The sequence below is a fragment of the Magnolia sinica genome, chromosome 1 (genome assembly GCF_029962835.1).
Source record: "Magnolia sinica isolate HGM2019 chromosome 1, MsV1, whole genome shotgun sequence".
Taxonomy (NCBI): Eukaryota; Viridiplantae; Streptophyta; class Magnoliopsida; order Magnoliales; family Magnoliaceae; genus Magnolia; species Magnolia sinica.
In genome coordinates, this window is record NC_080573.1 from 116,283,011 (window position 1) to 116,306,376 (window position 23,366).

The 23,366-nt window shown below is 43.3% G+C and overlaps 2 protein-coding genes across 2 annotated transcripts in view; both read right to left on the bottom strand.

The window, feature by feature from the left end:
* Positions 1–3,703: 3,703 nt before the first annotated feature.
* On the bottom strand, positions 3,704–4,507 carry LOC131248560 (uncharacterized). The gene has a single exon (XM_058248903.1). The coding sequence runs from the start codon at positions 4,505–4,507 to the stop codon at positions 3,704–3,706; it is 804 nt and encodes a 267-aa protein (XP_058104886.1).
* A 7,073-nt stretch (positions 4,508–11,580) lies between these two features.
* The window catches only part of LOC131255224 (cyclin-A2-1-like), a 60,368-nt gene continuing 48,582 nt past the window's right edge, over positions 11,581–23,366 (bottom strand). Inside the window, exons 8-12 of the mRNA XM_058255920.1 lie at positions 13,540–13,616; positions 13,418–13,451; positions 12,742–12,891; positions 12,518–12,652; positions 11,581–12,016 (exon numbers count right to left, since the gene is read on the bottom strand). Coding sequence (XP_058111903.1) covers positions 11,963–12,016; positions 12,518–12,652; positions 12,742–12,891; positions 13,418–13,451; positions 13,540–13,616 — 450 coding nt within the window. The 3' untranslated portion in view covers positions 11,581–11,962. The remainder of the gene's footprint in view (positions 12,017–12,517; positions 12,653–12,741; positions 12,892–13,417; positions 13,452–13,539; positions 13,617–23,366) is intronic.

Genomic DNA, 23,366 nt, shown 5'->3' on the forward strand with positions numbered 1-23,366 from the left:
TCCCGATTATCGAGGCTAATTTCGATTGTCAAGGCCGATTGTTGAGGCCAATTCCGATTTCGATTCCGATTCTCGAGGTTGATTCCGATTTCGATTGTCGAGGCCAATTATCGAGGTCGATTTCGACTGTCGAGGCCGATTCTGATTCTAATTGCAGAGGCCGATTTCGATTCCGAATGTTGAGGCCTATTCCGATTCTGATTATCCAGGCCTATTCCGATTCTGAATATCGAGGCTGATTGTTGAGGTCAATCCCGATTGTTGAGGCCGATCCTGATTATCAGGATCGATTCCGATTGTTGAGGACAATTCCGATTATCGAGGCCGATTGTTGAGGACAATTCCGATTATCGAGGTCGATCCTGATTATCGAGGCCAATCCTGATTATCACGGCCGATTCCGATTGTCGAGGCTGATTCCAATTGTTGAGGCCGATTCCGATTGTCCGCATTTAAGGTCCATTGTGATGTGTATTCAGCCCGTGTTTAAGGCCCAATGTGATGTATATGAGGCCTATGTGATGAGGCCCATTATAGTTCATTTAAGGGCCAGGCGATGGAGCCCATTGTATATATTAGGCCCATGTGAGAGGCCTATTGTAATGTGTATTAAGCTCTTTAGTGAGGCCCATTGTGTTATATATTTGGTGAGGTCATGGGTCCACTATATGTTAGGCTCTATATGGGTCATTCCTTGGGGGCAATGTTGGTTAAATGTCCACATTTTCAAAGTCGGTTGTCGATGCCAGTTATTGATACCGATTATGAGTTTGTGATAACATAGCATTATGATACATGCCCATACATATCATCTGCATGTTTGTTATGATATATGGTTGACTATTACATATGTCATTGGGCAGGTTGTTATGAGACTCCCTGATAGGCAGAGGTTATCTCACATGAGCACACGGTATGCACAGGATTGATGCATGACTGAATTGTATGACTCATGCATCTTGTATTGTGTGTTGTGATTACTGTACGCCCTAGTGACATCAGGGTCGTAGCCTCCACAGGCATATTGTGGATGGCCAGATGGAACACCAAAAATCTGTTATTAGCATCAGGCTGCCATAAATGGCCCTTGGTGAAAATTCTTAAACCCTCTTAGTACTAGAGGACTCCCCAACGTCGAGACCGAGTGGATATATATGATCGCATTAAGGCCGTATATCAATAGGTCGCGTCTCTCACTATGTCGTGGTTGGTCAGGAGGGAGTGTGGCCTTACCCGCCTAAGGGAGTAGGCATAACTAGGCTGAGTTTGACCAGTTCGTGAATGGTTCCGTTATCGACGTGCTGAGTATTGGCTGGCTACCTGTCAGGCGGATAGTGAGGTCTCTTCCACTTACCTAGTTGTGTGCTCGATGGGGCGACAAGCTGGTGTAGATTGTATTGGACCCCGGTGATGATCTCAGAGATGAACAGTACTGATATGTGAACTTATTAAGTAGGAGTTGCATACTCACTCATTCATTTATTCACTATCCACTCGGGCTAGTGGTGCGCAACTATTTATTATGTGTACCTTCGCAATGGCCAGGATTTTGGTTAGGGCGCGCAACTAATTTAAGATCAGGAGTTTACCACACTGAGTCTGACTATCCAAATTAGGTATGGGACTGGTTTGGATAGAAGTCTCTTATGATGGACCCCATAGCCTGCGTACTATGTACTATCATCCCGACTTCACACTCCAGCATGGTCATTCCATTCGTACCGCATATTGTATTACATCCGTGGCATATGGCATTTTGGGTTACTATATTCCACATTTATATGGTCTAGATACGGCTGACGGTATTCGTGAACTCATCAGGAATTGTATGTTACATTGCATCATTGGCATCTGATATTTGGCTCTTTATGACTCCTCATTTGCATAGCTGATCTGTATTGCGTACTCTGATATTGTTTGACTCATGGACTTATCAGTATTTCCGCTTACTCTGATATTGTATGATTTATGATCTTACCAGTATTTCCGACATTGTATGATTATGACGTTGTATTTGTGTGCTTGGTACTTATCTTGCGCACACACTTTCACTACCCTCTAAGCTTTCTATAAGCTTATGCACGATAAATGCGTGCAGGTGACGTTGGTCGCAGTGGCGTTGAACTTGGAGTGTGTAGCTGTCTTCCGGAGCTTTGATTTTATTTTAACATATGTAATTCCTTTTCAGCATTGTATTCAAAGTTTATATTAGTGGATATGTGATGATGATGTTGCTTTTGTGATTTGGGTAAACTTGTGATTATGCTTCTTACGAGAAAAATGTACGTTGGAAAATCCTCCTTATAGGATCCCAAGATTGAAACCTGGCATATGGACACCGGGAGCCGAGAATGGGGTACTACGGAGGCTGTCGACACTGAATTCGGTGATCGAGGTTCCTGTGAATCAAATTTTCAGGTTTAGGGCGTGACACCCTTGTCAGTGACGAAAGTAGTTTTCTGCCTATCTGGGGGATGCACCACAATCTGGTTATATTCGGGATAAGCGTCCAAGAAGGAGAGTAATTCGTGCCTTACTATGCTGTCTGCTAGCAATCGATACAAGGCAATGAGAAGCTATCCTTTGGACAAGCTTTGTTCAGATCTGAGTAATCCAAGCAGACCCGTCATTTTCCATTGGCTTTCTTGACAAAGACCACATTTGTTATCCAATCGGGATAGTGTACCTCCTCTATGAAGCCAGCGCCGAGCAGTACGGAGACTTCATCAGTTATGGCTTCATACCGTTCGGCATTGAGCGGTCTTCTCTTCTGTTTCATGGGCTTGTGATTCGGGTCCACATTTAGTCTGTGGACCATGACATCCGGAGAGATCCCGAGTATGTCCTCATGCGACCATGCGAAGATATCTCTATGCTGTTGATGAAAAGTCAGCATTTCGGACCGCTGCTCATAATTCAACGATATTCCGAGCTGAAATGTTTTGCTTGGGTCTGCCTCGTCGAGCGGTACTTTCTCCAAGTCTCCAACAGATGAGTCCTCTGTGGGTCCCCTAGGATCTAAGACGTTGATGGTAAGGGCTTGCCTTACTAACCCTTTCTTCACTGCTATCGCATAACATCTCCGAGCCTCACGTTGATCGCCTCGGAGGTAACCTATTCCACCCTTGGCGGGAAATTTCATCATCAGATGGTAGGTGGAGATGACTGCTCTCATTGCATTGAGAGAAGGTCGGCCCAGAATGAAATTATGCACCGATGACACATTGACGACAAGGAAGTCTACCATGAGGGTGACTTGATGTCGTCTTTTTCCTGCTGTCACAAGGAGGGATATGGCTCCCTCGGAGATCACTCTTTCTCCGGCAAAGCGATGCAGGGGGGGTCTTCACAGGTCTGAGGCGTGACCTTTGAATCCTCATTCTTTTGAAAGCCTCGGAGTAGATCACATCTACTGAGCTTCCGGTGTCGACCAGGATGCAGTACACCTTGTGGTTGGCTATGATATAGTAACCAATAAGGCATCGTCGTGTGGATGCTGGATTCCACGCGCATTGTCTTCCATGAAGGTTAGATTGCACGGGCTAACCCAAAGTTCCTTGCTCGGCCGCTTGGTCATGTGGATGTAGTGTTCCGGATCAGACTACCGAGAATGGGCTTTTCAAGCCCTGTTTGAATCTCCTCCACCGGATGAACTACCAAAGATGGTATGGATTTCAGTCTGCTCTTCTGCAGTGTTATTCGGCTATTCTCGTTCTTCTCTCCGAAAGACCCTCTCTTCTTTGGTATACCGGCCTAGATAACCCTTACGGATAAGAGTCTCGATCTCATCTTTAAGATCCACGCTATCAGCTATATTGTGGTCGTGGTCTCGATGGAAGCGACAATACTTGCGCTTGTCTCGGTGATCCGGGTCGACCTTCATATAAACAGGCCAATTCAGGAGTTTTTGCCATCTGATGTCCAGCAAAATTTTCTTGGTAGATGTGTTGAGGGGAGTGTAGGAACGGAATTTACCCTCTGGTTTCCTGCTCGGACGACGATCACGAGAAGCGCGGTCGTCGGGTCTTTTACTGGACGGCTGGGGTTCTTCGTTCATCGACCTCTTCCCCTTGCCAGTTGGGTCTGCTACTTGAACATTTTTGCGAGCATTGGAGAATTCCTCAGCATTAGTATATTTTTGAGCTCTGGTGACGAGCTCGGCTAACGTATTCAGCGGATTCTTTCCAATGGAGAATGTGAACTTCCCTTCTTTCAAACCACTGAACACGACAGAGAGCGTCATCTTGTCGTCGTAGTCTTCCACCTGTAATGCCTCTTTATTGAAACGGGCAATGTAATCCTTCAATGACTCCTTAGGCCCTTGCTTGATGGTGAACAGGTGAGTATTCGGTTTCCGACTCTTCTTACCGCTTATGAATTGGGTAAGGAATAATCGGCTGAGCTCTACAAAAGAACCAATGGAGTTGGGTTTGAGCTGATGGTACCAAATCCGAGTGGATCCTATGAGTGTGATCGAAAATCCCTTGCACATCATTGCATCCGTCATTGTTTGGATTTACATCCACGAGCGATAAGCCTCCACATGCTCGGACGGGTCGCCAGACCCAGAGTACTGGATGACGGGAGGTATCCGGAACCTCTGTGGTATCACCTCGCTCATGATCGCAGAGGTGAAGGGAGGTTCGATCTCTTCCATCATCGCTTAGACGGCGATCGGGACTGATGACGGCTGCTGATTCTTTTCTAGCATCAGAATCTTGTTGTTAAGCTCCACAAACTGTGTCTCCCATGAATCTTTGTTTTCCGCTACTATCTCTTGCGTGGCTTCCTCTTCAGGGGTTCTCCTTCCCCTCCTCCTTTCTATCGCATGACGGAGATCCGTCGGTGGCAGCGCTGAGGTGACCGAAACGTTCGTTAGAACTCGGGTCATTGCATTCTGAGTTGGAACTCGGTCTTGGGTCGGGGGAGGGTTCTAGATTGAGGCTGGCGCCCGAGCGGATTGATGCTAAGACCCCTCAGGTCTCATATTCCACGATGCAGACTGGACTTCGACCACCGGTCCGACTATTTCCTGGACAGGAGACGGCTGCAACTGCTGCTCCTGTCGTTGTTTTATCTGGTTCATTTCCTCGCGCAAGGCTTGTATCTCGCTTTGCATAGTTTGATACTTGCTTGCCTGATTACGGGAGCGTTGAGACGGCCCTGGAGCAGACTCAGCATGAAGTAACGAAGAGGACCGAGTCTGTTCGTTCGGCTCAGGCTCCACAGCTGCAGATTTCTTCTTTCCTCTCGCCATTGTACTCAAGAATAGAGAACTGACTTTTTGTATCAGGTTCCCATAGACGGCGCCAAAAATGTTGCTGGCGAAATCTAGGTGACTCTCCATTCAGACTACTGAACTCTGAGCCGCTTCGACGTCTTGGACCTGCACAATCACAATGAGCAAAGGAGACCCTGGTCTAAGCAGGGGACCCTCCGATGCCTAAATCAGGTCAAAGGAATCTGGGTCTAATTTCGTTTGTAGAGGGAGAGTGCGAGATATTGTGTACCTATCTTCTCATTATGATATACTATTTATACCCTTCACCTAGGATGGGTGTGTTCACGATACTCGGCGCGCCCTTTGCCAGTAGCAGCGTACTACGGGTGAGTTGGCATGGGCGGTTACTTGGTGGTTGGTGAATGTGTAGACATAGGCGGTTGCACAACTGCCGCTAATCACGTAGTAGTAGGATTTTGATCAGAGCCTCAAACCGACTACCTCGGTATTAGACTGCTCTGAGCCCTCGGCATTAGACCACTCCGAGCTGACAGCGCCGGTCCTAGCTCACCTAACCGAAGCCTCGGAGTAAAAGCGTAACTAAGGCCGAGCCGGGAGTCTTTCCTTCCTATCGTTCTCGTAATCTTAGATTCATTCACGTGTCTCCAATCAGTTTTGAACAGTGTCGGACCTCGGAGTCTAGAAGGTACTTGGATCTTCCCATAACACAGGTATTTGTGACCTTATAAGAAGATTGGACGGAAAATAAATGTTATGGTAGGACCTACGAATTTTTTAATAGTGAAAATCATTATCCCAACTGCTATTTTTGGTGAAGTACATTTGAGCTTTGGGTCTGATTCATTTTTTTTGCTAATGCTTTGAAATGATCTTGAAAAAAAATGGATGAACGGTGTGGATATAATAAATATATTATTGTGGGGCCGTGTCACTTTGATCTCCTTTGAACCGTTCGTACAACTCAGAGCACGAGGAGTGTCAGCGCTCGTCTTTGAACGAAACGTATCTACACCAGCTATATAGGTAGTGTGGGTACACCAGTCAATCCGCTTCCCACAAAACGGATAAACGGCGTGGATTCCTGAAAAACATCACGGTGGGCCCACATAAATTTCCAGCGCACAACTACCTGCTGAAGGCTTTCGCAGGAAATCCGCCTCGTGTCGAAAGAACACGTCTGAGGGGACGCGGATTGCGTCCTACCCTCGCCCGTCTGGAAACCGGGGGAGGAAGCAATCCTCGTCCGTATCTCTAGGATAACACGTAGTGAACAATATTAACCGTTGGATTTTTTCCGTTGAATTCTCGAAATTTACAATAGCTACCAGTTTGGTTTTTAAAATCATCCGATTTCTGGGATTTTCCTGTTATTATACATCCACCACGTATCATGTAGTTTGGACGGTCCTGATTTCCGTATCATATACATCACATGTGTGGAGAATGTGTCACCACCACTTAAAAAACCACGAGTTGGATACTCCGAAAGAATGCGATTGTGGACCAGGCAGACATTGTAACTCGAATTAAACGGCCCAAATCATAGGAAATAACTGTAGATGAGTTATAAATGGAAATTTTCATTTATTGAAGCGGAATAATATGTGATTAACGGACATTCTTCTGTTGAACTCTAACGGTTGACTATTTTCCATTGTAACCGTTAATCAAATATCTAACGATTAGTCAGAAAGTACGTGTATTTTAGTTCCTTATTAATCCACAGTTAATCCCACGGTTTTTACGGTTTAGATTGATCTACATTCATTCCACGTGTAAATTTCCAGGTGCATGTGCATGAGTTTTAATAATTCGTAGAGTACCAAACTTTTTTGCATCCTTAATTAATTTCTTAATTTCTCTTAAAAATGGTTAGTTATATTATACTCGGGCTGTGTATGACACTTGATACGCATGCACTCAAAATCGTACACATGGAATCTAATAACTCAAAGTAAGCCGACTAAATAACATAACACGGTGTGGCTGACTCACAGTCCCAAAATCAGATCCACTGAACAATTCTAACCTCTTGAGTCGTGGACACTTGATCGTTGAAATATGACCATTGGATTTTTCATATCCAACCGTTCGATAAAAGAATCGTAAATTTCTTTTAATTCATGCTAAATCATGACTAGAAACAATAATTTGAACCGTTTAGTTAGAATATGCCACGTATGCAATTTTTAAGTGCCTGCGTACCATCCATCACCCTCTGCCGGAGTATCAAAGTTCTTCTCGCTTCAAGGATAGAACTGTCACGTAAGCCGCGTCCAGCATTAAAAATGGATGACTCATGCTCACCGTCGGTACGTCGCCGACCTCTCCAAGGTGGCAAAGATCTTATAAACGCGCCACGTGTAAATACATGACGAAACTGCCCTTCGTGGTTGGAGACCTAGAACCGGCTCCTTTTACCCGGACTGGGCTAGATGGCCCTAGAATTTCCAAGGAGACGTGACTCTTTTGTCTTATCTAATCCGGACGCGTATACACTGAATGTAGGATGTCACTGCGCTGGATCTCCACTTACGTATTGGTGGGGGAAGACAAGCGCGTATACACCAAACGTCCGTGTCATTTCGGATTTCTACGCTAATTGCATTTTCTCTTGTTGCTTTAGAGCAGGATACAGGCCATTGCGCAACTAACCAGTCATGGTCCGTTGCCACGTCATCGTGCATTTGCTTGTATAGTAGGATGAATATGAGCCGTCCAAGCGAAGAATCTTGCTATGACTGGCCCTAGGTGATTGAAAATAATAGCAGTTATTATAGTAGACTTATGTTTTTTTTTTTTTTTCAATCTGGACCATTTGAAATTTTTGATCTTCAGTGTCCATTTCAATGCCAGAAATCGACAGCTAGAACTAAGTGTTCTGTGTGTTTTTTTCTAGCATAGGTCGTTCGAAGGCGGGGCCCACTAAATGAGCGGTGCAGAAAACCAATTAGCCACATGGACTTTAGATTTGAAATGAATAACGACTGGTACGTTGATTGACGGATGAAAGCTGTCCTTTGGACAAGAGGAATGGAAAGGCGTTCAAGCTTGGCTGACTCCAGGTTTGACAAGGCAAGGAAAGTAAAAGGAAATCAAATTTGCACGTGTAAGTATCAATATCATACGGAATCTCGGGCTTTGGCATTTGTATAAAAGGGAGCTAATGGTCCAGTGATCCAAACCGTTGATATGATGGGTCCTGCTCGGGATGAGCTCGGGAAGCTGGCGAGGCCAACAGTCGTATTTGTGAGAAATCCACCTGCTACATCCATTTTGACATTTTGCCAGATCATGTCAAGACATGAACCCAGACTCAAGTAGATACAAAATTAAGTGGGCCACACCATAGGAAAAAAAGTGTTAGAGAAATGCCTACCGTTGAAACCTCCTTGGAGTCCACTGTAATTTTTATATGCCATCCATCCCACTTATGAGGTCATTCCTGGATGAGCTGAAAATACAAAAATATTATTCTAATCCAAAACATCCGTACCCTCACGAATGTTTCAACGGTGGAAGTTTAACTCTCACTGTTTTCTGCCGGTGGGCGGTGGCCCACTTGAGTTTTGGATCTGCCTTATTTCGGGATCTTGTCCTCACATGATCTGAAAAAACGAATGCATGGAGTAGATTTCCCACAAACATCAACATGGGCCCCACCTAACTTCTATTGCAATAAGTTCCAGCGAAAGCCTTTGGCAGGTCGAGACCGGATTAGGTGCGGCGCCGGCCTCATCCAAGATTGCGGCCCTTCTGGTGGACCGACTTACAGAAATTGAAGAACTGAGAACTATACTAGACCTACTAGTAGGTCTGTCTCGTGGGCCTCGGAGGAGCCACATCAACTGGACAAATCCCAAGCGTCCAATGGGAAGATTCTATCATTATTTTTATTCCCAATTGGAGAAGAACAGATGTGGAAAGGTTGGAGGAGATTTGTTGCACAAATGCTGATGTGGCTCATCCGAGGATTAGGAGCTCGGCGCACGTCAGGCACCACTTAAACATTGGTACCAACCATATAAACCATCGATCGGCGCAGATGGCAAACCATCCAGACCATCCAAACAGTGGGCCACCTATCAGATGAACAATCCTACAAAATTGGGTAAGAGTTTCATCATAACAATTAACAACCCCACACGTCACTGGCCTTTATGGATGGTCGAGAAAGGTTTAGAGCAACAGCAGGGAAAACAACTATAGCATGAATGGTTCGAAACGCATGATTATTTGAAGGACCCATTCATGATTTATTTTATTTTTATAATCAATTTGTTTATCTAGATAACATTTACTAACATGTAGATAACGTTTCTCAGCCGTTTATTTTCAATACAACAGTGGTGTAAATTGTCTAGGCCTGGGCTGAGAAAAGTACTAAATAGGCCCGGTAAAAACATTTGAAGATCTTGGACCAAAGGCCCAAAACCAACACACCCGGCTCATTCACCACCCGAGACGCGGTGAATCAAAAAAGGAGTGTGGCTATTGAAGTAGAACAGGTTGCGGTCGTGGAGCAGATTGTAAACACATCCACTTCGTTTCATGACAACTACAAACACCTCCCCTCTTTATTACCTCCGATCTAAGTAAATAAGACCATTATCTTTGAGCAATTGACCATTTTACCATTGTCTCATACGCAACTAGTTGTATGTGTGCATGTCATCCTACCCATTTCTACATGGTTGCTTCATGAAATTGGGACACCGCAAAAATCAAGCTGATCCAACCATCAGCTGACAACAGCCATGTGAACTTTGAGGTTCTTGGGTGGTTGCCAATTGTTATCTATGGTATGGACCACCTGATAATCAGATTAGCCTGACATTTTGGGTGTCCAATATTTATGGTAGAACAAACCTACCTAACAAGTTAGATTTCATTTATACATAAATGTGTTGGCACACAAAATGAAGACCACTTTTACCATTTATACATAATGATGTGTGGCACACGCACACAAAATGAAGTCCTCAAACAAAGGTATTTCTCTCATTTGGTATAGATTCCTCTAAAATCTGTAACAGAGGGGAGGCACCTACAATAACACGAGGACATACCTGATAATAGGATTAGCCTGACCTTTTGGGTGTCCAATATTTATGGGAGAATGAACCTACCTAACAAGTTAGATGCCATTTATACATAAATGTGTCAAACACGCGCACAAAATGAAGACCACTTTTGTCATTTATACATAATGATGTGTCGCACACGCACACAAAATGAAGTCCTCAAACAAGGGTGTTTTTCTCTCATTTGGTATAGATTCCTCTAAAATCTGTAACAGAGGGGAGGCACCTACAACAACACGAGGACATGGGTTCGAGTACCCATTGTGGTGAAAACCCGCTGCAGTGTGAGTGCATGGGTGTGTGTAGGGTGTGAGTGCATGTGTTAAAAAAAAAAAAGGTGTTTACAGTTATCCCTACTAGTAGCAGCAGCAGCAGCCAGTATTTTAAATAGCTATGCTATGTAGCGTGTAGCTTACGCTGCATAGCTCATGAAAATAGCCCGGATCACATGTAGCTCACGTTGTATATGCTACATGCTACATATCCTACGCTGCACACTGCGTAGTATATGTTATATTTTAACACAACATTCAAATAAATTAGCATTTTCAATGACTTGTTCCATTTTTCTATTTTCAATAAAAATTAATCAATCTTTCAATGCTTTTAGTAAAAAAATATAAGGTTGGGTTTGGTTGCACCAAATATCATGAAATTTTACTAAAATTCATTGTTAATCAATCTAATGTGATGCAAAATATCATGAAATTGGTGCACCCAAGTGCAACCTTGATTAAAAATCCAAAAGTAGCGTGTAGCTTTATGCCTCACTCTTCAGAGGGGTGAACCCTATGCTACACACTATTAGCTATTTAAAACATTGGTAGCAGTAGCAATAATGTTGTTGTTATTGTTGTTAGACATATATGGTTGCACATGCCACACGTACCACAAATGGCTGGGCCGTACGGCTGGATGGCCATGGTGAAAGGGTCTACCCCCTCTGTTTATATTATGTTCGTATTATTGTATGTATTATATTTTTCCTATTTTACCCCTTGACCCATGTTGGATGACTAGATCTATATAGGGGTAATCTTGTACATCGTTCTCTTCCTTCGTGAATATATATTGTTGCTTTCTTTAGAGTTTGTAATAATGAAAACCTCATCAATATGGAGTTCTGTTATGTGTGATGATTTCTCTTGGTTTTCTCCAAAACATATCGTGGTATCATCATAGCCATCGTTGAATAATGATAATAGTCGGTAATGATCAAGTTTTAAGGGAGAACGAGAGTCTACTTATAGAAGATTACCCAATAAAAGAGTATAATGTAGATTTAGAAACTCAATGAGACTCAGGGTGCAAAAATTACCTCCACATAGTTACATTCCCTTCTTACAGCCGACTTTAATATCAGCCGAATGGCAGTTGACATTACATGGGCTTGAAAAGCTTGAAATAGTTAGCCATTCCGCTTTATAGTTTCAACTTATCATCTTACAAGGTTTGGAAGAACGAGATCCTGATAAAAAGCTACAAACAGCAGCATTAACAGAAACTTGACCAGAAAAACTGGATGGAGAGAGACCAATAGATGTCAGGTCACATGAAATGGAGAGTTACCAAAATTCAGATAATGAGACAGCTCACTAGTCCACTGACTGTTAGAGTTGGAATCCACTGTCAGTTGTCAGAAGAGCGTTTGAAGAAGTTTTGGAGAAGACAATGCCGCCACAGATTTGAACTGTTAACACAAGGATACCCCCACTTAATAAATCAAATAGAAAATGCTACCTGAATTTATAGCAGTTTTTGAAGTTGTTACAGCATTAGAATTAATGAATAAGACTGTTCAAATGACTATTAAACTCAAAACATGAATCAGACTTGAGGAATGGGGTACTCGAGAGATTTTGTTTCTCAAGTGAAAAATATCTTCAGTAGGATGATGATATTCCAAAATTTCAAGTAGTGGATCTAGTTTTTCAAGTGTTGGGATGAGCTAGAGTACTCAATTGAGTTTTTCCAGATTCTAAAAGGAGAAAGCCAAGCTAAGGTTTCAGAATCCAAATCCACTTGGTGATTTCTTAAACAAAGATGTGAACCGGACCATTCAAGAAAGCCCTATTTTATAACTATTATTCCTAAATGTGCTATTAAATTTAAACAAAATAACTTTAAATCATATAATGAGATTGAGGCAGCTGAAATTAACTAGAGCAAAGTCCTATATGCAATAAGTTACCTTTTGTTGCCTATACTTTTCGCGTATGGCATTGAGAGGACATCCTTTGGTGTTCATTTGTAATTCTTGCATTGCAAGAACTGTATCTTTCAGATCTGATGCCTTGTAAGATGTATAATGCTCCAGAGTCAAATTCTACAAGAAATGTAGGATTCATGTTTGAGATGTGTATATGATTAAGCAACATCCAGATAAAAGAAATAGAGGCACAGATGAACGCAAACCCATGGATGGTTAGACTGATCCAGTGTCCATCTGGCAAGGAATACAGCAGATGCAGCAATGAGGGAAGGAATGAACTTGAGAAATTCACACTCCACCAGTGTTAGTTCTGCTACATAATTAGCCAATAACTCCAAGGCAAGCATCGGAACCTGCAAGCGGAGTACCTGAACCATTGAGACCAGTTTTTCTTTTCGTTTCTTTCCGTTCTTTTCTTTTTTGGATAGGTAAAAAAACATGGCAATGTGGCACCTTTGTAAGATATTGGAGCCATCCATCAGGTGGTCACCACCATGTGGATGATCTGGCCCAAAAGAAAACAGGCCAGTCCACTCATCAGGTGGACCAAACCTGCATGCTGAATGTTGAACCTTGGCGATCCTTTTAACCGTCCCAATGTCTTCATACATGTGCGGCCAACATATGAGCTGAGCAGCCTTTTTTTGGGCCAGATCATCTGCAGCCAACTCCAAGGAGTTGTGGAGAAAGGCCTAGATGATGATGATCATCTGCATGGTGGGGACCACTTGATGCATAGATTGGATGCTCCACACATGTGCCAAGTTAGCACATGCAGCCTCGTGGGTAGGTAAGGGTGTAATGAAGCAAAACTTTAGACTACAAACTCTTCCATTTCTCTAAACTTTGGTCCGGAACTAGAGAGGCAAACTATCATACCTTGTAAGCCGCTTGTGCCACTCGAATGAATCTCCTACAATCAGAGATTGAGAGAGGAGTACATTAGAAACCTCCATGAGAAGGCAGTAAGAACTCTACTGTCATTGAAAAGCTAAATTCACCTGAGAAATGTTTTTATTGTGGGAGTTGACAGCTGAAAGCCCAAATAGTTAAGGACTTTGCTCTCCATCTTTACTACCTGCAATTTACTGACACAGTCAGGAGGTGCTTGACATCCATATATGTGAGCTCAAATACTCATTCCAAAACAGGCTTGAATACGGTTTGCCAGCGTGTCCTGGTCGAGTTTTTTACAGAGTCATGATTCTATCGCCTAGCGCTCAAATCTGATTTTTGTCAGCACCTGACAACCAACATTTCTGAACTTAATGTTGCATTTGGAAAACAAAAACACAAATGAGCAATCAGCGCAACATTCACTGCACCCACATTGCTTTTGAAAGGTGTGTCTGGAAAATGGGGAAAATTGATTGGGCAGAATGAAGATCCTCCTCAAACCAGCACAAATGGCCATCCAACCCAATGGAAATTTGCTGGCTCCCAAATGCATCCCATTTTGAAGAGTCAACCCATTTATCATTTGCACAAGGCAGGTTAGTGCCAATAATTCATGCAAAATGCAGGACTATGGTGGTCACTGCAAAGAACACATGGCAGATCTTGGCAATTGACATTTTAAGAAGTTCAAAGGTGGTGAAATCAGCCTTATATGGTCTCCAATTCCCAAGAATACTATAACTATATTGAAGCATTGATGCTTCTTTGCATTGTAATGGCGGTATGCATGAAGTCGAGTGGGAGTATGGCCTTCATTCTATTTTAATTGTTAAGGGTGTCCATTTCTGCAATTCATGTAGCTTTGTTTTCTTGTGTTGGTTATTGACAAGTTGAGGAATTTGCAGGAAGAGATCCCATGGTGTATGCTGTTTATAGATGACATAGTTTTGATTAACAAGACGAGGGAGACATAAATGCAAAGCTAGATTTATGCAGAGATGCTTTAGAATCCAAAGGATTATTAGACGGATTAAAACAGAGTACATGGAGTGCTGACCAAGAAGTTTCCCAAAATGACCACGATTCAATATCTTGGGTCAATAATTCATGAGAGTGGAGAGATTGAGATGTAAACCGAGAGGAGCTGAAAGCTTTTGTGTATATGAGACAACCCAAAGGGGTTGAATATATAGAGATTACAACATCTATACAAGGAAAAAAATAAAATCAGAATCATCTACCTATGGAAAACCAACTATATAAGGTATGCTAGCTATACAAGGTATATTTCAGTCTGTCTAACATCCCCCCTCAAACTAATGCGGGTCATCGACAAGTAATAGTTTGCCAACGAGAAATGAGTGACGTGCAGAAGTTAGGGACTTAGTGAAAATGTCTGCAATCTGATCATGGGATGCAACATGAGGTAGAGAAATGAGCCCAGACTGAAATTTCTCACGGATAAAGTGACAGTTAACTTCAATATGCTTCGTCCGTTCATGAAAAACCGGGTTAGAGGCAATCTGAATGGCACTGAGATTATCAACATGGAGTGGAGTAGGATTCTGCACAGGAATGCCCAAGTCGGAAAGAAGTCCACGTAACCAAACAAGCTCACTACACGCAGCAGACATCGCTCGATACTCGGCTTCTGTGCTTGATTTGGAAACAATGGCCTGCTTCTTACACTTCCAAGAGATGAGAGAAGTGCCGAGAAAAACACAGTAGCCAGTGGTAGATCTTCGTGTGAGAGCGCAACCAGCCCAATCAGCATCCGAATAAGCACGAAGGTCCAGAGTCGCCGTGGAGGAGAAGAACAGTGATCGATCTAGAGTTCCACGTAGGTACCGTATGATGCGTAACACCGCAGTCATATGAAGAGTCCGAGGAGCAGAAACAAACTGACTGACGACTTGGACAACATAGGCAATATCAGGGCGAGTCATAGTTAAGTAAACCAGACTCCCAACCAAACGACGGTATAAGTCGGGCTGTGCAAGTAGATCACCATCGTCGCGGCCATAATGAATGTTAAGTTCTAAGGGAGTCTGAACTGTTTTCTGATCTGTCAATGATGCCAAAGCGAGAAGATCCTTGGCATATTTACGCTGGCTGACCAGGATCCCACGTTTAGAACGTGAAATTTCAAGCTCAAGAAAGTATGTAAGATGGCCGAGGTCTTTCATCTTGAAGGAGGATTGCAGAACTTCCTTTAAAGCCGAGATGCCAGCAGTATCGCTACCAGTCAGTAGGAGGTCGTCAACATAGACCAGAACAATGACAATTCCGTGAGCAGTGATGCGCAAAAATAAGGATGGGTCATGACCACTTTGAGTAAAGCCAGCACCCATAACAACATCGTGAAAGCGTTGGAACCATGCCCGAGGTGCCTGTTTGAGGCCGTACAGGGCTTTCTTTAGGCGACATACCTTATTGTCAAGGATTAAGGAGCCAGGAGGAGGTTTCAAATACACGGTTTCTTGAAGATCTCCATGAACAAAGGCATTTTTCACATCCATCTGAGCGAGTGGCCATGAGCGAACAGAAGATATAGCCAGAAGAGTACGAACAGTTTTCATCTTGGCCACGGGAGCGAAAGTCTCATCATAATCAATTCCGTATTCCTGTTTATATCCCTGAGCGACAAGTCGAGCCTTGTATCGATCCAATGATCCATCAGACTTGAGTTTGACCGAATAAATCCATTTGCTACCAATTATTTTTCAGGAGGTCGAGTGACAATGTCCCACGTATGATTATCTTCCAATGCCGCAAGTTCTTCGCCATAGCCTTCTTCCAACAATCATGAGTGGTCTGAGAGTATGAAGTAGGAATAGAAACGGTATCCAGAGTAGCATTCATGGCAGACATAGAGCATATCAACCGATCAGGCGCTCGATGTTCACGAGCGGAACGACGGATCGAGGTAAGTTCGGGATCAGCAACGGGTACAGTATGTTCGGGTTGAGTAATAGGTGGTGGATCTGTACGTGGTCGACGTGAGTAAATTTGCAACGGACGAGGGAGAGTACTTGAGGCAAACGGAATTTCTGGAAAGGCAGTTAGACCAAGAGAGTTTGGAGTGTGCGGAGGAGGAAGAGATGAATGAAAAGCAATGTGCTCAAACAACATGTCGTGAAACCTGAACACGACGAGAAACCGGATCATAACATCGAAAACCCTTCTGAGTTTCTCCAAATCCCAAGTACATACATTTGACTGATTTTGGAGATAGTTTGTTACGTTCACGTGAAGCCAGGTGAACATAACAGATACAACCAAAAACACGAAATATGGAATATGCAGGAGGTAAGCCAGTGAGAACAGAATAAGGAGATTTACTGTTCAGAACTTTGGTTGGCATCCAGTTAATCAAGTAGACAGAATGTAACATTGCTTCAGCCCAGAAAGAACGAGGAACACTCATAGCTGTCATCAGGGTGTTGGCAGTTTCAACAATATGAAGATTTTTTCTTTCAGCCACCCCATTCTGTTGTGGAGTATCAGAACAGGTGGTTTAATGAATAATTCCATGCCCTTGAAGAAATGTACGAAAATCAGTTGAGACATATTCCCCCCCTGAGTCAGAGCGGAGAGTTTGAACTGAAACCCGAAATTGAGTCTCCACCATAGAGTGAAATAACTTGAATTTTTCAAAAACCTGTGACTTCGATTGCAGAAAGTAAATCCAAGTGTAACGTGTGAAATCATTAATGAATATAACATAGTATCGTAACCCAGAGAGAGACATAATTGGTGAAGGACCCCAGACATCCGTATGCACAAGTTCAAACATAGAAGATGATTTTGTAGTACTTAGAGAAAAGAGAATACACTTACTTTTTGAAAGACAACAGGAAGAACAAGAATAATCCAAATCATTTTTATTAAGAGAAATATTCCCTAACATGCCAGATGAAATTAACTGAAGTAACCGATCGGAATGTGGATGACCCAGGCGAAAGTGCCATAGTTTCACAATTTATTTGCCGAAGAAATATCTGATGAAGAAGGAGAAAAGAAACAACGAGCCGGAGTGACAGATGGATCAAAATCCAGCACGTACAGACGACCATGCCGCCTACCCCTCCCAAGTACCTTCCCCGTCACCAGATCCTGCACAAAACAACAGTTGGGAAGAAATATGACTAAGCAATTATTTGATGTGAGTTGACCAACTGAAATTAAATTGGAGGAGAGGTTAAGGACATGAAACACATCACGAAGGGTGAACTGGCGATGAGCAGAAGGAGAGAAAGTCAATGATCCAACAGACTGAATAGGTAGTCTAGTGCCATCCGCAGTAGAAATAGCCTGATTGTCGGTGTAGGGACGAATGCCACAAAGATGGGATACAGCACCGGTCATATGATTGGAAGCACCCAAATTGAAGAACCATGTAGAAGATGGGATATACCTGACATACCGGCTACAGAAAGGGCCTGAACGATTTGCTGGAGCATCGCAGGAGTCAACGGAGATGAAAGACCTTCAGCAGAAACAGTAGATGTAGAATCAGTAACAGTCAACTCGGAAGTAATAGTGACGGCAGTATCAGAAAGAGCACGACCACGGCCACGGCCACAACCACGACCACCACGTCCATGGACGGAAGAAGATGCATATGCACGTATACGGCAGTCTTGAATACCATGACCAGTTCGTCGACAATAAGCGCACCATTCTTTGCATTGAGCGACAACATGACCCACCTTGTTGCAGCCGCGACATGTTAAAAGAGAGGAGCCACGTGTTGGTGTAGTGGTGGACACAGCAAGCACCATATCAGATGATCCCGAAGTCGAGGAAGGAAGTGATAGAACTTTCAGTCGTTGTTCCTCAGCCAATAGATCATTAATAACCGAATTCAATGAAGGAGTAGGGCTACGGTTCAAGAGAGCAGCTCGACAATGCTCGAATTCCGGACGCAGTTTCATAAGAAATTGGCGAACTTGCGCACTCTTGCGCATAGTTTGGAAAATCCTAAAGTCATTAGGAAATATTGGATCCATCAAGGCCATCTCAGTCCAAATTGTGACAATTTTAGAATAAAATGATTGAATACTGTCGTCACCCTGAGTAAGGTTAACGAGATCCTGTTCCAGACGATATGACCGGGCCGCATTACTTTGTTGATAAATTGTCTGAAGATGCTCCCACATTGCCTTAGCCGTGCGATGAGGTGTGAGGCCAACAGCAATGGACCGATCGACCGAATCGAGAATCCAGGTAATAATCCGTCCATTATTCATTTCCCAATCAGCCAATTTATCAGCATCCATAGAAGTGGGAATAGTAATAGATCCATCAATTAGTCCCTACAAACCATGACCCTTCAAGAAGTTCTGAAAATGGATGGCCCATAGTGAATAGTTGGTACCATCAAAACTACACCTTGGGGCCTCTGTATGTGATGAGTTCTTGTCCATTGATCGGAATTAATATAAAGCACGCAAAGAGTTGCAGCAGAAGAATGTTTTAGGTGTACCGTACAGCAGGAGATACCCAACGGGTAGCAGTATCTGGATCTTGGCGGAATAGGAACAGCAACAGGACCTCTGGATCTGGAAAATGTAGATCCGGCGACGCAGCAGCAACAGCTACAGATTGTCAACAGATCTGGATGGGAGCAACAGATCTGGATGAGGTTGCTGGAACTCGAAGAGAACGAGCAATAGAGGTGACCAGACGACGCTGGACGAGCAGAGGGGCGACGCTAGACGAGCAGAGGGGCGAATGGATGAGAAGTGGTGGTCGGACGGGCAGGGGGTGGTCGGATCTTCAACAGGGGATGGTCGGACGCGCAGGGGGTGGTCGGATCTGCAACAGGGGGCAGTCGGACAAGCAAAGAGTGGCCGAATCTGCAACAGGGGCGGTCGGAAGAGCAGGGGGTAGTCGGATCTGCAACAGGGGCGCGGGACGAGCAGCAGATGGCGCTGGACGAGCAGAGGGATGATCGGACGACGCAACAGGGGTGGCCGGATGACACAGGGGTGGTCGGATCTGACAGGTGGTGTCGGATTTGGATCAGTGAAGCTCTGATACCATGTAAACCGAGAGGAGCTGAAAGCTTTTGTGTATATGAGACAACCCAAAGGGGTTGAATATATAGAGATTACAACATCTATACAAGGAAAGAAATAAAATCAGAATCATCTACATATGAAAAACCAACTATATAAGGTATGCTAGCTATACAAGGTATATTTCAGTCTGTCTAACATGAGAAGCATGTTGCCTATAGAATTCAAGCTAGGTGAAAGAAATGTAGATGTGCCTATGGTGTTTTATGTGATTGTTGTGAACCACTCAACCAAAAGGGATGTTATGGCCAGGTATAAGACCAGCCATACTTTATGGGATAGAATGTAATGGGGACATCACGCGCACACGCGCACGCACGCCGCCCCCCTATGCAAGGAGGAGGGTCCCATCATCGATCTGGCTCGATGACGACGCCCAAGGAGGGCCTCTTAGTTAAAAGACGGAGTTTTGACTCAAAAGAGTGAGCCCAATAGTCATGTAAAGCCCATCATGGGATCTCATGATCATGACCCACTAGTCGGATTAAGTTTATATTTTAGGTTTTGCTTATTTATGTTATTTAGAACATCATGAACGCTTTAGATTTCTTAGATTAGTTTTTATTTTATTTTACTTCATCGCCAAGTAATAGGTTGCGCACAAAACGCGAGTTTTAGGGTATAGGGTTTTCTTATAAATAGGCACACCTTGTAGTTCTGTTGATTCATTGAAGTTGAATAAAAATTTCAGCGTATTTTTCTGCTCTCTGAGTTTCTGAGTTGCGGAAAAATTCAAGTGAGTGTGAAGCCCTCCCTTTTCAAATGGCTAACTACCGTGGTGCGAAGCCACGTTTATCCCAATCCGCCCCTCTATCTTATTTCATCCATTTTACGATCATCTTCGCTTCAAATCCGCTTGTTTTGCAGTTGTTCATCTCTCTAAAGCCAGTTCCAGAACCCGGGGCTGAAACTTTAACGAAGCACCGCGCCCCAACCGTACATCGGATTGTGACGAAATTTGGTGGGTTTCAGGTCCCCCCCCCCCCCCCCAAGGGCAACCAAGGTCAAGGAATCAGTTTGGAAATTCCAGCCCCCACCACACGTGCGGCCAGCCTCGAGCGCACATGCGCCAAGCCCTAGGCCGCTGTCCGCACGTGGGAGCTGTCCCAAGTTCAGGTTTTCTTCCTATTTTCCTCTTTTTATACCTAATTTCATAAACCCTAACCCTAGATTGCATTATCTCTAATTGATTTGCCCCTTTTCTCACCCTAGGGTTCCTTGAATCGCAATTGGGGAATTCCTTGGATTAGGGACTGATTGCTATGCATGTGTGGTTGATTTCTATTTTCCTTTGGGCATTGTTTGGTCCATAATTTTACTGATCCAGTCCTAGCGTGTGTAGGCCTGGACCCGTGCAGATTCCCCTTTACTTGAATGTTTGAACTTTTGTGTGGGATGTGGAATTATTATGTGATCATTCTGCACTAGTCTAATCTAAGCCTGAATTCTTGCATATCATATTTAAATTTCATGTCCTGCATTAGAATGTTAGGCAATTAAAGAATAACATTTCATAGGATGAGTGTAGCTAAGAATGTTGGGATCAATGAGTGGCAAGACAAGGATAGAATTTGAAATGGACACATTCGAGGGAACCTACGAGTAGTACCAATAGGTAATAAGATGAGGGAAATTAGACTTACATGGTTTGGTCATGTGCAATGAAGACCAAGAACCGTGCTGGTTAAAAGGAGTGAGTTGGTACAAGTTACGTAATAACTCAAAGTTTAGTGGCGACCTAATTACCCATGTACATTCATACACATACTTGTACACTCGATCATGCATATACACACATACCCACACACATGCATAATCCATCCATCCAGGCCATTACATGATCTAGATCTACTCACAAGGTCCAAATCCCACGGCCTTTAGATGGTCCAGTGAACTAATTGCACTTCTACCCAATTCACAGTCTATTTGTGTATTCAAATTATGCAAAGCAGACCGTTGATTTGTGTATTAAATCTATCCAATTATGCCTGTTGATTTGTGTATTAAATCTATCCATTTATGACTGTTGATTAGTGCAATAAATCTATCCAATTATGACCATTGATTTGTGCATTAACTATGTCCAATTATGACCCTTGATTTGTGCATTAAATCTGTCCAATTATGGCATGCAAATCTGCCCATTTACTTACATGTACAAACCATGCAAATCTGTCTATTGATTTATGTGTGCAAACCATGCAAATCTGTCCGTTAATTTATTTGTACAAACCATGCAAATCTGTCTGTTAATTTATGTATGCAAATCTGTCCATTGATTTGTGTACTGATCGTGCAAATTTGTCAATGGATTTATGACTATAAACTGTTCAAATCTGCCCAATCAATTGTGTTTAAAATATGCACGAATCTGACCGTTCAATTGTGGTACAGTCGATACAAATCTAACCATCCATCCACATATACCCATGCATCGCCCACATACAGTCATACACACATGCACGCACCCCACATTCACGCATAGACCTCACAAATGGGGGGGGGGGGGGGCGGGGGTGGATGGGATCTAGGGGCTGTTTGTCATCTCTACTAATGAGAGCTTATCCTAAAAGAAGTAAGCTCTTATTTGAAAAACTGTTTGGTAAAGCTCTAATTTTATTAACCTTTTAGAAACTAGCGAAAGAGTGAGGTCACTTTTTGTTTAAGAGCTTATTTGGCTTAAGCGGGTAGACATTTTTGGCTAATTTTGGGACAAGTATGTCCTTAAACTTTTAAAGTAATTCCCATTTTGCCCTCTTCTCCTCTTTAAAATCTCTCTAAGAGCATGTTTGGATGAGCGATTACAACAGTAATGTGCTGTAAAAAGTAATGATTATCATTACTACCATAATCCCAAGTAAAACAAAGTAGTGAGAGTATGCAATACCGGTCTCGCATCTCCACTTTCCACATGTAAAGTAATTTTGCCTGTTAGATACGCTTGGATGTAATTCCATTAATGTGTTATATCCACACCCTCTATCTGTTTTGCAAAATCATTTTATAGCATGTCCCCAAAAATAAGCTTAATCCAACACCTCTATGGACCCGAAGAAGTTTTCAATGGCAAGCGTTCAATCCCCATGCTAGCTATGGTGTGGTCCATGTCTTCTTTGGACCTGCCTCATTTTTTGTCCCATTCCATTAAAATGATCATGCAAGAGGGGATGGACAGTGTAGATATAGCACATACATCATGATGGAGCTCACGAAAATATGACACATTAACACACCACCGCCAATTCGTGTCATGCGCGATTCCAAAGGATTACCATAATTTGATAGCAGGCAATATGCAATCAAAGGTATAGAGTTGTAAGTTTTACACCACATTACTGTGGTAGTCCATTATCCTAACAAGCCCTAAGGTGGACCACATGATCAACAAACCATAATGAAGGTGGGGCCCCACGTGATGAATGGTCCACATCAAGGTGGGCCCACATAATGTCACATCAAAGGTCGACCTCACATGATTGATGGCCCACATCAAAGTGTGGCCCCACATGATGAATGATCCACATTAGGCGGCCCCACCTGATGGACGATTCACATCAAAGGTGGGACCCACATAATAGATGGTGGACATTAAAGATGGGCTGACATGATGGACAGTTGACATCAAAGGTAGGTCCACATGATGGATGGTCCACATCAAAGTGGGCCCACATAATGAATAGTTCATATCAAAGGTGGGGCCTACATGATGGACAGTCCATAACAAAGGTGGAACCCACATGATGCATGGTGGACATCAAAGGTGGGCCCACATGATGAATGACCCATGTTAATGGCAGGGCCCACATAATGCGCAGTTCACATCAAAGGTGGGCCCCACATAATGGATG